Source organism: Anolis carolinensis, chromosome 1, assembly GCF_035594765.1.
Source record: "Anolis carolinensis isolate JA03-04 chromosome 1, rAnoCar3.1.pri, whole genome shotgun sequence".
NCBI classification, from domain to species: Eukaryota; Metazoa; Chordata; class Lepidosauria; order Squamata; family Dactyloidae; genus Anolis; species Anolis carolinensis.
This window is the reverse complement of record NC_085841.1, coordinates 84,728,175-84,744,334: the sequence shown is the minus strand read 5'-3', so window position 1 is coordinate 84,744,334 and position 16,160 is coordinate 84,728,175. Positions and strand designations below refer to the sequence as shown.

The 16,160-nt window shown below is 38.4% G+C and overlaps 1 protein-coding gene across 8 annotated transcripts in view; it reads right to left on the bottom strand.

Annotated features, from left to right (window-relative positions):
- map7 (microtubule associated protein 7) overlaps positions 1-16,160 on the bottom strand; it is a 116,832-nt gene that overhangs the window by 33,183 nt on the left and 67,489 nt on the right. For 4 of the 8 annotated variants that reach the window (XM_062968976.1, XM_062968977.1, XM_062968978.1 and 1 more), the window contains 4 exons: positions 12,777-12,854; positions 3,933-4,096; positions 2,369-2,486; positions 1,383-1,469 (listed from right to left, as the gene is read on the bottom strand). In XM_062968976.1, the coding sequence (XP_062825046.1) occupies positions 1,383-1,469; positions 2,369-2,486; positions 3,933-4,096; positions 12,777-12,854 (447 nt within the window). The remainder of the gene's footprint in view (positions 1-1,382; positions 1,470-2,368; positions 2,487-3,932; positions 4,097-12,776; positions 12,855-16,160) is intronic. The other 4 variants (XM_003223306.4, XM_008114516.3, XM_008114518.3 and 1 more) reach the window with 1 other exon arrangement.

Genomic DNA, 16,160 nt, shown 5'->3' with positions numbered 1-16,160 from the left:
AATCTTGTTTCCTGTTTCAGAGAGCATTTCTGTATTTGTTTTATATTATACATGATTACTTTATACAAGTAAGGATTATCTTCATTATTGTCAAAAACCTTGGGCATTGAAGTTGGGCAATGAATTTATATATAATAGATATTTTTCAGATTTCCTTTTCCTACAATTTATTTGACATTTCATATAACAGATACTTTAGAAAAAGAATCCATTACTGAATGGACATTTGGGCAAGTATTTTGCATTTCTATTCATTAGAGCAGAGTTTCTCAAACTGTGCTCCTCCAGGTGTTTTGGACTTCAGCTCCCACAATTCCTATCAGCTGGTAAACCGGCTGGGATTTCTGGGAGAAAAAGTCCAAAACACCTGGAGGAGCACAGTTTGGGAAACACTGTATTTGAGTATCAGTTCCACAGGGTTTTCCCAAAATCACAATGCACAAATTTGTAGGTCCACAGTGACACTCCAGTGCTTTAACGAAGTATTTGAATGAAAGCACAGATATCAACTACCCCATTTACTCAAATCTGGTATTGCAACATGGAGATGAAGCTGCCTATATTTTTCATTTACCTCCTTCTTTCAAGCAAGTTCAAGTCATTTTTCCCAATAAGTCCCTGCTTTAAGAGGAGAAAGCATGGGTGGCATGTGGTCATGTAAAGCCAGAAAGCTGAAAGAGGTCCGAAAGCAAACACAAAAAAGCACTAAGAGGAGGCATTGTTGTCTAGATGCTCAGAAGGTAATTTGCTATGTGAACTGGAGGGATATTTAAGTAAACAGAAGTGGCATGCGGTAGCAAGAGGAAAAGAGCAGTGAGCAGCAACCTGAAGGGCAGTCTCTAGCGTATGTATGTGGGACAATTACAACAGGATTGATTTTGCTTCTTCAAAATGCTGGCTAGGTTTGTTAATGCAGTGTCACAGTGCACCAACCTTCTTTTTACAGACTGCAGAGTCAGCAGCCATACTATGGAGAGTATATAATAGATATTTCAAAAGCACTGGGAGATAAATGAACAAAGGAGAATGATTTCTGTAAAAATACAGAGTGGGAAAAGGAGTAGATAAACAAGTTGAGCAAGAGGGATGTCCTTTACAAAGAGCTTTCAAAAGCTGGAAAGATCTCTGCATACTGCTTGCAAACAGAAGCACTTCTAAAATGTTGAGAAGTTGTACCACAGTCTTTAAGTCACCCAATAACCGCTTGGTAAATTTGAGGAAGGCAGCAGGGCATGCTATCTATCAAGCTCTAGCCTAGGCGGCAGATGTTAGGCATGCATGGTGACTAACAGAGCATGGTTTAGTTACTGGTAAACTGGTCTGGCTCTGGGGAGCGAGAGAACTACTGGTGAAGAGCCAACACATCACAATGAGTTATGTACCGGGTTTCCTAGCACCACCCAGAGGTCTGAAGTGGTACTCCAGGCCTGCTAAATCGAGAAAGGTGAAGGATGATTCAACATAATAACCTAGGGACAGAATGCAAGACAATGATTTTCAAAAGGAAAGAAAAAATGTAAAAGGCAGCAAACAAGTTATACAGAGAGAAGCAAAGAGAATAGGTAGAACACTGTTACCAAAAAAAGCCATTGTTTATTGATCTTGCAGCACAAGGAACAGTAGCGATTGGAGTTTCTTGCCCTTTGTAAAAGCAGTGATACATATATTTATTCCATAACAGATGAAGTAAACACCCATTCATGCACTTTTAGGGAAGGAAAAGAAAATATGTAATGTACATACAGAATTTCCTGATTCAAAATATAATGGACATGTCTTTATACTTGGAAGTCCTCTGTGTATTTAAATATCTATTCAGACACAAACCATGTGTCTGGAAAAATACAAAAATCATAACTCTATAATTTATTTAACACATTTTTTTAAAATCAAAAAGCAACTTTTTCTTAGAAAGTGAGAAATCTACCAAAGACTTTTTTCAGTGATAATGTTAGCCACACTGGCCACTAGATTCCTTCCCAGTGGATTTAAATGTAGTGAAATATATTCTTGTGTCTAGTTTTTATAATAATTCACATTGCTTTCCTAAACACTCATATTAATAATGCCTAGCAAATACAGAAGCCTGAGGAAATTGGCATAAACAGACTCTTGGCACATGAAAAGGTCACAGAGAGATGAACAAAGCAAATTAAGCAGAAATACAGATGGAGTTAAAAAGAGCAAATCATCCAAGCATTAGTTCAGTTTCTCTTTCTTGACTGCTAAGAAGTAAGAAGAATGTACATCTCAAGACACAATTAAAGACTCAGCTGAAATGCAGTCTGCAAACAGGCGTCCTCGGTAAGAAATACAGATTAGCACAAAGAAGGGGATACAGACTGCGAGGTCTGGCCTCCACTTTTACCTGTGGTATTAATGCTGCTGTTGCTATGCAGTGTACCTCCCCAGGACCATCTGTTTTGCTTCTGTTTTGGTTTCTGGCTCCTTTCAATCGTCCTGCGAACAACAGCTTCATGTCGCTCCTAATGAGATAATGCAAAGTGAAGTTTTCCTAAACTAGTACAGTTCTGTTTGGATCGCTTGAAAAAAGGGGAAATGTGATCAATGTGAAGAAAATATGTCATTCTTCAGGTGTTTTCTGAATAGCCATTCTGAATGATGAATGAGCCGGGATGTACTTTCATGTGCACCCATAATCCCTCAGTCCACAAGTTGTATAATTGACAAAAATGATTGACAGCAATGCGAAACATGCAAGAGGAACATCCACAATGTGAAAAATACTGTGGATTTTATAGTCCTATGATGATATAGCACCATATATGTACTACAATACTTTACATCTCAAAGTCACTATTCAGTCCATATATTAAACTTACATCAAAAATAAATAAAATCTTGATTTCCTCTCCTTGTAGGCAAAATGTAATGACTTCGTGCCTTCTCAAATCCAATAGCCAACATTACCTTTTTGATGCTAGCTCTGAAGAACGTTTGTTGTAATCACTACAGGTGAAAACTCACTATCCCAGGAGATCCCCTCAGTGTGATGCCTCATGGGCCTTGTAGTCCCGTTCCTAGTGTCACTGTGGCAGATGAGGATGAAAACATGGGGTTTTCTCCGGATCAACAACAGCCGGACTCCTTCAAAATGCCTGATGTTGATGTTCTTGCCCAAAAGCCAATTAAAACTGACCTTGAACAGCTCTCACCTCCCTTCGCTAGGAGACATTCCTTTACTGCAGACAGGGGAGTTAAAGAGCGGGTTCGCAGGAGTTTAAGAATTGCTGCCAAACAAGACATTGATTAGCCATGTTTCCCCTGGGAAAATCCAGAGAGTCTCACATCTGCAAAGTTAGGTTTCGTTCCCTGTTCTCTAGGGAAAGAGGACGCTGAACACCTGTATGGCGGGAAAACGAGACCCCAATATAGGTGCCTGGCACGTTAGAATTGTTGCGGAGTCAACTGAGCAGCTCCAGAAGCAACTTCGTGTTTCCAGCCTTGTGTGGACTTCGCAAAGTCCGCAACCCCAGTTCCTTGCTCCACGGATCAAGTATTCAAGATTGGTCTAGCCTTGTTTTTAGCCACGGACCTTGTTCTTAGAATCTCTGTTTCGCCTTGTTCCTAGTCACGGACCTTGTTTAATGATTCAAATTTGTTTCCAGCCTTGTTCTCAAGCTACCTTGGACTTCAAAGACTCTGGGCACTTTCCCCACACTATTGCTTGGCAATAGTGTGTGTTTCGGTTATTGGATTTAAAACTTTGAACTCTAATATCAATTATTGGACAATACATTTCTGGACTTTATTTGACCTCATTTGATAGGTCAGCTTCTGAACTATATTCTTCACTTGTTTTTATTACTTTTATATATTTACTTAATAAAGATATTAGATAGATATTGGCCTCTGCGTCTGGTTCTTGGTGCTCCGCTGCCTAGGGTCTGACACTCAGACAGTCCACTTACCTTGTCCTCTTCTAGCCGCTGTCTTCGTTTTTCCTCAACTGCAGCTCTCCTCCTTTCTTCTTTTAGCCTCTGCTCTTCCAATTTCTTTTTGCGTTCCTCTAGATGTTTCTCGTAATATTGCCTTGCTCTCTCTTCTTTTTCTATCCAGGCAAGTTCTCTTGCCGCTAAACAGCAACAAAGAAAATGTCACTCTGATTGTGTCTGTTTATAACAACTTAACATTTCCCTGAAAGAACACACAGTTTAGAAAACTCCAGCATAGAACCAGAGGGGTCAGGAATCTGAAGCAAACTTCAGTTCATTCTCACTGAGAAAGATGAAGAGTATCCCATCCAAATTAACTCCTGGAAAAGCCATACACTTAGAAGATCGACCGTATCTATCTAATTGTCTCAGTCTTGGGGTAATCACACCTATCAGAAGTCCTTTTTGTGTGAGTCAGACAACCTCAGGAGCAGCATCTGATTGAGAAGGATGTCTGGTGTAATTTTTTTTTAATTTTCCTTTCCTTTGTTTTCGGACAGTGCAATCCCAATCCATAATAGGAGTTAACCACACAGTGCCAATCATTAACTTCTTAATTGTTTCTGAAAGCAGCTTCCGTTTTACTGGCACTTTTTCTTTGGTGCATTACTGATTCCCATTACCTTACTTCATTCAGATGTTTTTAATCTTTACTTTTATTGAACATTTTGTTAGTTTATGTAGAGGTGGCAGTAGTACATTGGTTGTTCACACAAGCAGTACAGCAAATAACAAGGAAAGGGAACAAATATTAACAAGACAAGGAAAAGAAAAGATTAACAATAAACATTAGGACAGGAGGATGAACTGTTTCATGGTCATGGAACCCACCCCAACTGTCTCTCCTGATCAGACATGTCGGAGCAAGATGGAACACTGCAAGCTCCCATCAGACATAGTCCATGGAAGACCACAGCAGCCCCCGAGCAACAATTCTGGGACCTATCTACTATGTAATCGAGCTTGGGATAGTTCCTTATTTGGACTTCTCTTAGAATCCTCCTACTAACTTTAGAGTCATGTTCCAACCCCCAACCCCCCAATTTTCCAAGCTCCAGAGAAGCAATGCACAACAGCACCTTTCACTGCACAACACAGGCCGAAAGTATATATATAATTAAAGATAGCCGAGGGGTCCAACTTAATGCATAGGGCCATGTTTCCCATGCAACTTCCAAAAGAGGTCATCTAGAGTAACTAAAACCATTTCATCTCAAAAGCTAGACTGAAATCAACCTGGTAAAGATTTAGAGCTGACTCAAAGTTCTCATTATGCAAACAACCACCTTACAGAGGAATGGCAGTCTACCGTAATATGAAGGAATATCTGTCACTCTACCACTATCTAAATATTACATTAGCTAGTGGCTTGTTGGGGGAAACTGACTTTATCAGTTTCTTAAGCTTGCTCATACACTTATTTTCTACAAGGACTCCTTGAACAGCCTTGACAAGGACCATTCAGCTTTAATTTTTGGCTGACCTTAGCACACTGTTTGTGTTTTAGCTTTTGCAATGAATTTAGCTAATAAAAGGGAGAGGAATCAATATTAAAGGTTCTGCACTGTTGAAAAGATGCCTTTAGGCTTTTTTTTTCTTAACAGAAAATGGGTTCAACAATAGATTAGACAAGATATATTTTAAAATAAAATTACAGTAAATTCAATCCCTCCAAGTTTAAATTAAACTCACTAAATGCTTTTGAAGTACTGTACCACATTTCATCTTTTTGATATATTTTTTAAAAGATCCAGTGTCTTATCTACTGCTGATTATGAGATCGGGCTTTCATTATATTTTCATCGTGCCACATTCAGTGAATTTTGCAGGAGCTTCAGAGGATCTTATCCTTGACCCTGGGTTTTCTAGTCACTTTTATAATTTTACTTACTCTTAAGAGCAAAATCATTTATGGAGGAAGACAAAGAAGAGCTGTAAAGAGCTGCACTGGGGATCATCCCTTTGAAACCATCCTTTTGTTCAGGTAATTTCCAAGATAATTTACTGATGGTGACACTCCAGGATCTTAGGCACAGGTCTTCTTCACCGCCCTTTCACTGCTGGAAGCTCCAGCACTTAGTGCACAACTGTGTAGTGGTTTGAACATTGGTCTATGACTCTGGAGCCCAGCATCCGAATCCCTACTTGGCCATGAAAGGGAGACCTTGTGGAAATCTAGCTCTCTCAGCCACTGAGAAAGGCAAAGGCAGACTTACTCCGAAGAAGGGTTATCAGTCAGAAACAACCTGAAAGCACACAGCACACGCTGCCATGAAATTATGCTTCCACCCAAATTATATTTTTCTGTTTTTATAATATTTAATCTGTTGCTGTAGTTATAGTTGCCACCAGTGCTACTAAGAATTAATAGCAGTGTGCACAATTCCATTTGACAATATCGAATTTGGGGAAATTTGTCGATCCAACTGCTGGACATCTGAAAACAGACTGGGTGGAGGGCAGCCGAAGGCTCAGTCAATACAGATCACCAGCAGCCAGATCTTTCAGCTAATGGGGCTAATAGGGCTGAGTGGTACTATCTGATGGGAGTTAAAATATTTTTCTCTCTCTGCTCCTCACGTTTTTTCTCAGCTAATTAGAGGCCTGGTTAACTGTGTCTATTCTCCCCTCTTGTGGTGCGTGTGGTTGGGACTTCAATTTCCAGAGCTCCCTTTTGTGGTTTTTCAAAAATTATGACAAAAACTTCTAAAATTTCCCAAAATTCAGTGGATTGGTGAAACGTTCTGAAATTCAGTAGGCTTGCAGTCATAATTATGGTCTAAAAGTGAGGTAAGTTTCATGATATGCCTAAAAATGATGGTGAATTGAGCCTCTAAAGTTTTCCCATTGGCGCCAATGGACCAAATCTTACCAGAATGAAAACGACATCCTCCCCTGATTTCGGGCATTACTTGGTAAGCAGAATGGGGAGAGGGAATGAGAACTAAAATGGTACGTTTTTTGCTGAGCCGCAGATCCCTAGAATTTAACAACGGGAGAAATCACCTTGAGTTCCATTCTTGGTGAAAAGGTTGCTCATAAATAAGGTGATTGACTAGAGTTAATTTTATACAAGGGATGCCAGTTCTGTTAAATTGTCATATAATCTATTTCTGATTATGCAAACTATGTTTACTACAGAACTACTAGAAAGAAATCTCTTGTTCAAGGACCAATGTTTCTATTGTAGTTTGGAGTTTTAGCTCCTTTTCTAATGACAATGAAAATTTCAAGACACACTTTGGATTGTATTCATCTCTGTCCTTTTTCACTGCTCATTCTAGCCTACATGATTTGTTAGCATGGCTTCACAATCTTCAATTCAACACTCATAATAAGAAATAGACTCTCACTTGGCAATCCACTAGGAGACAGCAGGCCAAAATGTAAAAACTGAGATAATTAAGAATTGCTGCACTTTATCAGTCACCTCGTGTTTACAATATTTATATGGTGCACCTTACCCAGTCTACTTTTACAACCTCTCCGTTTTAATCCATGTTTTTATTAGTTCTTGTCATTTGTTTTTATTGGCTAATGTTTAAATTTTTATAATTGTGCATGTCTTTTGTCTATTGTTGTGTTTTATATTGCTATTGTTTTTATTCGGGCTTGGCCCCATGTAAGCCGCCCTGAGTCTCCTTTAGGGAGATAGAGGCGGGGTATAAAAATAAAGTTATTATTATAAGTTATATTGGTTTTTATCCTAGAATGAAGGATAATACATTTTATATACACACAGAATTTTTAAAAAAATCTATGGATGTTCAAGTCTCATTCTATGCAAGTAAACTGACCTTCCTTATGTAAAATGTCAAAATCAAGATTTGCTTTTTTGGAATATTTTCAAACCGTGGATGGCTGACTCCGTGGATGCAGAATCCATGGATCTAGGATGTACTTCATGTTCTAATCTAGAAATCTCAGGCAACTTGCAACTTGTAAAATATATGTAAACTAAAAACAGAGCTCCCTGAATGAAATGTAATACATACAAATATAAGAAGTATACTTTGTTACTGGATCAACAATACTACTGCAGTTTTTGATATTGTGAGGAACAAAGGACAGAGATCTGATTAGGTTCTGCTTAGGGAGCACTTTCAAAGGTGACTCCTTGCGTTCTACTTGCTAAAAGTACACCCACAATTGATACAAATCATATCTACACTTTCATTACACCTCACTGACTTGCCACCCAGAGAACATTTTTTTATTTCAAAGACTGATGGCACGTTATGAATTCTACTTTGAATGCCAAGAAAGATTCCTGAAATGTAATTTAAACTTTTAAATGTCATAATTGTCTTTTGCTAGTTTGGAAAAGGTCAGAAAAAGGAGGGGATAATTAAATTCCTTGCGATTATAAATGTCTTAAAGCATGACACAACATTAGTACGATGTAAATTCTAACCCAGATGTATATTACAGATATAAGTTTGTATATATTAATAGTGTTCTGCAGAGCAAACGTGAGGCTATCCTTTCAGAAATACAAATGGCATTATATTTTAATGTATAAATAATTGACAATTGAGATAACACACTAAGACTTCGCTCTTCAATGAGAACAGTGTAAGTAAACTAATCGAGTGAAAAGTCAACAATTTTAAGAAGTAAACACTTACCGTTAAGTTAATGGGCATAACTTCTCTCTAATGCTATTTACTTTGGACAGTCCATATAACCAGATTAATAGTGTAGAGCAGTGGTTCCCAACCTTTTTTGACCTGGGCCCACTTTGACCAGGGCCCACTTGAAAAAGGACCACTCTCCAACATTAATACCAAAAGGGTTACGAATCAGTTTTTGGTCAACTTCAGATTCGGTTTGGTTATTTGGGGTGCAGATTCAGAAGAATGCATTGGACAGACCACATCAGCTCTAATTTGTGATACAGAACATATGCCATCCAGTAGTCACCATCTGCTCACCCACAGAAAACCATATTTAATAATAGACCTGATGTGGTCTATCTAGTGCAATTTCTGAATCAGCACTCCAAAAAACCCCAGGAACAGGCCTAAAAACAAAGACACCAAGAAAACAATGTTTTTGGTAGGACTGTGTTATTATCCGTGTCATTATCCGGTGCTGGTCAGCTCTGTGGAAAGGAGTGGAAATAAAATAAATACAGAGGAAGGAGGTTCATTGACTGGATTTTCGTTCTTGTGGCTCACTGCTGGGCTGTGGCCCATGGGTTGGGAACCACTGGTGCTTTTCTGGGAATGTTTGTAACTGTCATACTACTGACATTAGTGTGGGCAGGCTTAGAGAACCTACCTTGTTTGTTTTGGGTTTTTTACTACAAAGTTGAGTTCCAGCAACTAGAACCATGAGCTAAAGTCAAGTGTTTCTTTTGACTTTTGAGTATCAGAACAAAAAAAATGTTTAAATCCTTTTTGCACAATAATTTACTCCAAGTCACTCTCAGGTTTTCTTCGGTTTAGCTGTACATTTCTAATGGGCTTTCTAGGGTAGGTGATGCCCAACCCTGATATTTTACAGCTTGCCCTTTTTCTGTTCTCTCCCCATAACAGATGAGTAATAGAAGGCTGAAGATTTTTGAGGCAGTCTAAGTGCTTCCCAGAGGGTCCCAAGGAAGATCACTAGACCCCAGTCCATGTTTGGATGCTCCATGTCCCACTTGTGTAATTTCAACAGCCTCACTGTTACTTTGGAAAAGCCAGTCCCCTTACTTTTTACACTCTGTAAATATTTCCTGTACTTCAGACCTAAAACTGGGCATGCTATTTTGGACATGATTCCATATCAAACAGTTACAAATTCACCTTGATATCTCCAAAGCTGGACTTATTTTAGGTGGAACAAAAGAACTTTGCTTTCACTGAATTCCTGCTAGTTTGCAACCAGGGAGAAAATGGTCTTACATCAGAATGTATATAGACAGGCTATCAGTACTTACTTTCTTAAGTGTTTCAAAATCCCACTAAACTTTCAGTTTGCTGAGGCAGACTTAATATTTTTAGAATGTCAGAGCACACAGGGTAATTATTTGAACTACTTTCAGGGAAGCAAAAATGTGAAATAGTGAGTAGCACAAAGTCAGGAAGAGGCAATTTGCTAATGTTTTCTCCCAAGAGAGAGGAAAGCATTTCTGATTACTGTGTTTACATTTTGAAACCAAAAACTAACCAATTTTGAGAAGTTTTCTCCTGCTGTGATGGGTCCTATAACACCTGTCAATATAAACTTTCTATGCTCTCCTCAATGGGAAAAATATGTTTGCCCATCATCTTGTTGGATGGAGATTATCCAGAGTTATTGGGGGGGGGGGGTGTTACAGTTCCACAACCTATTACTTTTTCCAACATGGACATGTATTTTTTGTTCCAAGTCCATTTTTAAATTTAACTCAGGTTTCTTAGTTTAACCCTAATTTTAGCACAATTTCTATATCGTTAAAATATGTTCAGTAATATACTCAGATCAATACAGAAATGGATCCCTATCAAAGCTTTGCCTTGGTTTGTTGGTCAGAAAATAAATACAAATGAGGTAGGGATCATTATGTTCAGACTGGGTATGGCTTATTTTTTAATATCATGAATTGCTATTATCAAAAATTAGAGTAAAGCTAAATACGAACACCAAATCAAATATCATATCAAAATACAATCTGAAGAACTGCCTGTAGAATTTAAGGGTAATGCAAGTAGATATGAGCTATTAAGCCCAATCGACCATGAACCAGAAGAACTCTGGACTGAAGCCAGGGAGGAATGCAGAAAGGCACTATCTGTATCCAAAAAAGAAAGAGCATTGCAGAAGAGTTCTGTGGATGCTGTGCACTGCTATACAAATGCAAAAATAGGTCCTAGAACAAATCATGCTTGAGCTGCCCCTAGAACCAAAGATAACTAAATTGAGACTGCCCTACTTTGGCCATATCATGAGAAGCATGACTCTCTAAAAAGATACTAGTGCTTGGTAAGGTGCATGGCTGTAAAGAGAAGAAGAAGAAGAATTCCAGATGGATAAGACTCAATCAAGGGAGTTATGGCCTTGAGTCTGTAAGATCTGAGTAGGGCTGTTAATTACATGGAGTTCTCCCATTCACAGGGGCATCATATGTTGAAGCTAAAGAGATGGCAGTTAACAACAACAACTGGTGGCAAAATATCCTGGGAAAAAATAAGGGAATTAAAGAAAAATATTAATAATAATTAATGAAGTGAAGGCATGTGAAAATCCCACTATTTTGCCTGTTCTTTAGAGAAAGTAGCTTAAATATATGTTGAAATAGAACAGCAAAGAACATAAAATTCAAAACTATGGCATGTAACTTGCTGTAGCATTGTATGTGGGGCCGGGGAGAGGGGGTTGTGTTATATTTAGTATTTTTTTAATTATTCATTTGTGTGTATTCTGAAACAAATACAATTATATTTTATCTAAATGTAGTAATGTTCAGCTTCTCTCATTAGAATGAAGAATAATTAGATTGCTTTACTTTTTACCCTGACTCAAATGGCATGCCAAACAAATATCAATATAGGGTTATCTAAAGGTAAATGTACTGTGCCATCATGATCTACTTAAAAATACAGAATGATGACAAGTGTCATACTGAGGAAGGGATTTTTCACAAAATTAAGAGTGACATCATATATATATTTACATGTTTATTTTTATGGAAGGGGAAAGGGGGGAATGGTTGGCAACGTTTTCTAAAAAGATTGATGACTACAGACAGAAACCAAGAACCTCAGAAATTATACTTATGTCAAAAGGCTAGGAAGGAACCACCAATATAGTTTTTTGTGTTTCAAAGTTAAAGTTTCTAGCATAATTAGTGGATACTGTGATAATTCATGCCTCTAGGTATTTGTTTACATTTGCTTTCTTCTGCATGAAGGCAACTGAGAGAGGATAAGTTCACTAGCCACCACAGCTATATGGCAAGTTCTTCATATGTCAAAATTGGTGAGAAGTACAATGGACCCCCACCCACCATTCCAACCTTATATCCTTCCACCCAGTTGCCTCCATGACCATGTCTCTATCCTGTGCTGGAATGAAACCTCCTCAAATGCCTCCCAATTTGGAATTTATCCTTTGGGTCAAATCACTCTGCTTTACTTACCAGTATGGAATAACATTAGGCCTTTAAGATACATATTTAGGACAAATTTATCCTGCATATCTTCCTGGGATGTTCACTGGCACTTGTGCATTAAACAATCACAGCACAATGATTCCATTTTCATGTCCATGTTTCCATCTTACAGAGTTACAGTTTAGGAAAAAGTATTTAAATTTCTCAGAAAGCTTGTCTAGTGCTTCTCAAAACGACTAAACTCCCTGACTATTAAAGTTCAGAAGAAAGAGTTCCTTGTTCCCTAGTATTATTAATACATTCAAATATTGGTTATTTTAATTCAAGGCCTCATGAAGAGAATCGTTACTGCTAGAACCATAACTATATTAGCTTTTCAGAAGATCAAACATGATATCATTGCATAGAATTTACATGGCAGAGGACATAACAATACATGAATTGAATCTTGGCATGTTTCAGGGCATTTATGCAGAATGGTCCTATGTGGACAGGCTTGATTTATGTTTCAGCACACAGAAAATCTACATGTTAAGTCTATGTGAGGATTGGAACATAGGTGTTTATTCTTCTGATGCCAAATTACAGCCTATATTAACAACAAAAGCGTACATTCACTTCCAATTAGAACCTCAGCCCATATACTGCTCAACATGTAATACAAACATCAAATAACAAGCATGTTACTTAAGATTCCTGAAAATCATGAAGTAGTTTCGAGTAAATTACACGTGACTCACCTAAGACTTTCTCCCGTTCCACCCTCCTTTCTCGAGCAAGCCGTTGTCTTTCATCTACTTTTAGAACGGGCGCAGAGTCTGCAAAACAACAAGGTTTAAAATCTTACTTTAGAAAACCAGTTTTAAAGATCTTGGAATTTACAAACCAAACCCAACAATTTAGCTGGTTCAAGAACGTATAAAAACTGAATACTTCCAGCATATTACGAAGTATCTAGATCAGGCATGGGCAAACTGCGGCTCTCCACGTGTTTTGGAGCCGAAGTTTGCCCATGCCTGACCTAGATAATATGTAGAGAGAAAACGAACCTTGAAAACTGTTGAATTACAAACTGCACCTAACTGCTTTTGATCCTTTTTAAAATGATGTTTAAAATTGTTTTAAAACTGTGAACAGTTTAATTCTATTTTAACATTGGCCTTTGTGTGTCTTCAGATATACTGTAGCTAGGACCTGTCCAAAGTCCCACAGTGGGGAATATTTAATGCTAATGTTAATGAAAAAGAAAAAGAAGAGGAGGATGAGCAATGGGAAGAAGCAGCTGTATTGCTTCCTCACAGCCATGGCGGTACTCAAGAAAGTACCCTCTGGATCAGGGATGTCAAAACTCATTTTCACTAAAGGGCACATCAGCCTTATGGTTGCCTTCAAAGGACCATTTGTAATTGTAAGACTGTATAATGTAATCATGTTGCTCTGGAATTGAAAGCTTCACAGGCCACATAAAATGACATTGCAGGCTGAATCCAGCTCATGAGCCTTGAATGTGACATGTGTGTTCTAGATGACTACAACTCCTACAATGCAGGGGTGGTGAGAGTTGCTGTTCAGGTCATTTCTAAGATAAGGATATCACTGGGTTATCTCTGCAAGATTTGTTCAAAAGAGATTTGATTTTGACTTTCTCTGAAGTTGTGAGACAGACAACCCAATGGCTTTCCATGGCTAAGAGAGGATTGGAACAGAATGGGCTAATAGTATCTACAGAATATGCATGAATTATACATAGAAGTATTTTTAATTTAGAAATAATATATATAAAATACTGCTTTTATAATAGAGTACACCCTCAACTTTTGTGAGGGCTAGCAAATTAGGATCCCCACAGATTGAGATTCTGTGTCTGCAAAAATCTTCACCTTGCTCCCAGGCTGCGTTTAGAACAGCTCAATTGCCTGCACCAATTGTCACCAAGATTTCCCCCATGCCTCCTAGAATGATGACACTGCTTCAGAAATCTCCTGAAGTGTCATCCTCCTTTTTCAAAGAGAAGGAAGACAACACTCAAGGAGATTTTTGCAGCAGCCATGGCAGATCCAGACCATCGGTAGGGACACCCTACCCTCCCTCTCCTCTTAGTCTCCTTTCCCATCAATGGGACCCAACAGACAAGGTGCATGTAGTCCACGACTGAGTTCCTTCTCCTTGAGAGAAGGAGGAGGACACTCCTGGAGATTTATGGAACAGTACTGTCATCCTTTAAGACGTGGGGAAAGGGGTAGGCTTAGAGACCAATGAAGAATAAACAAATACATGGAAGTAGAACCAATGTAAGTTGAGGGTCAACTCAAACACCAGGAATTGTCTTTCTGCAAAGAAGTAGGCCTGTTAGTTTCTTGTAGCCTAAAAAGGATGAGGGATAAAACAAAGGAAGAGGATGCCACTACACTCCTCTTTCCCCCTACCACTCCCTCTCTTCTTTATATAAAAGTACCATGATTTTGTTTCTTTTTGTGTGTGAAAAAGAGTTAATTGCTTTACCTCCTGCACTCAGTCTGAGGTTAGCAAGAGTCATTTTGAGTATTCACAAAACAGCCAAAGGCAACAGATCTCTCTCCCCCCATCTAGAAGCTAGGAACTAAGGCTGCAACCCTATACACATTTATGAGGGAATCTTCCTGAAGTTAGTGGGACTTACCTGATAAAAGCAGTAATAAAAGGAACAAAAAGAAAAGCTTACAATTATACTGCAAAAAGCAGTGCAATCAACTCTCATCACATGACAGCAGTAAAGTAACCCGCATGCCTCTTCATTACTCAAAAAAGGAATCAGAAGTAACTTGTTACAAATTTTTATTCTTATTTTTTTTTGCTTTAAGAAGATGCAAAGTAAGAGTTATTAACATTACAAAATGCTTAGGTGCCAAAATGGGTTATAGGTATGAACTGAAGTATTGCCACAAATCATATAAAATTTAAGATCTACTATCAGGCACAAAAACAGAGTTGCATGGGATGTGGGCTGCCTTTGATTCTCCCCATTTTGAATGAACTGCCTTTTCTATTGAAGGTCTTCCAAATCTGAGCAGCAGAACGAATGGCACTGATGCAATTGTAAAAACTGACATTGGGTACATCGAGTTTGTCTGAGAAAATATAACTCTTTTCAGATTTATTTGGCACTGTCCCTGCCAAGTGTTATAAAAGAAGGAAGTGAAAAGTGCTGTTTAGGCATTATGTAACTGGACAGAAAGCAAGGCTAATACTTTCAATGAATCTGAGCAGAAAATCTATGCTGGTCTGGAACCTATGAAGTAAGCAAAACAAAGCTGGCATATGCCCCAACTGAACATATACAGAATTTAGTTTCAGTCAGGCCTTTTTCAAGCAAAGTCCTGAAATTAGTTTTCAATGGTAGAACTCAATTTTGACATGGGGAGACCTAAGTGCCTCTGTATATATACATCCCCCCTCTCTCAAACACACAAGCACACACATATAGAGTAACAAGTTGATCAGCTGTGTGACTTTTGCTTTTGAGTTGTTTAAATAGTGTAGCTGCTGAAGAGAATATCAAGGACCACACCATCACAGTCATGTGTTGCTATGTGCTAAGCATTCATTAATACCATATGGGTATTGTGGTGTTCAGCGATTCCATCACTACATTTCTGTACTATGCAATACACAGTTACTTGGGCACAATCTTGATATTCACAGTGGATGTAATAGAAGGACAATGAGTTTTATTTACTTAGAAACAACTATGAGATTGTTTGCTGTTATCTCTCTTCCTTTCTATCTCTGACCTGCCTGCTCCATTCCAGTGCTCTTCAAATTTGGTGACCTACATGCAGCATTTTGGACCTACTGAAGTTTTCAAACAATTTACAATTTACACATACAATGCACTTCAGTAGTCCAGGTATGCAACACTGCATCCAGGTATGACTTCTCTGGGAAGAGACATAGTCTCAGACTGTCTGCTCTACATCAGAATCAATAATTAGACAGAAAACATGCCTAAAGAAATTGTAGATGCTGGTTTGCTGTGAGCTTTCCAGGCTGTATATTCCAGAAGACTTTTCTCCTGACGTTTCGCCCACATCTATAGCAGGCATCCTCAGAGCTTGTGAGGTATATTGGAAACTAAGCAAGGGAGG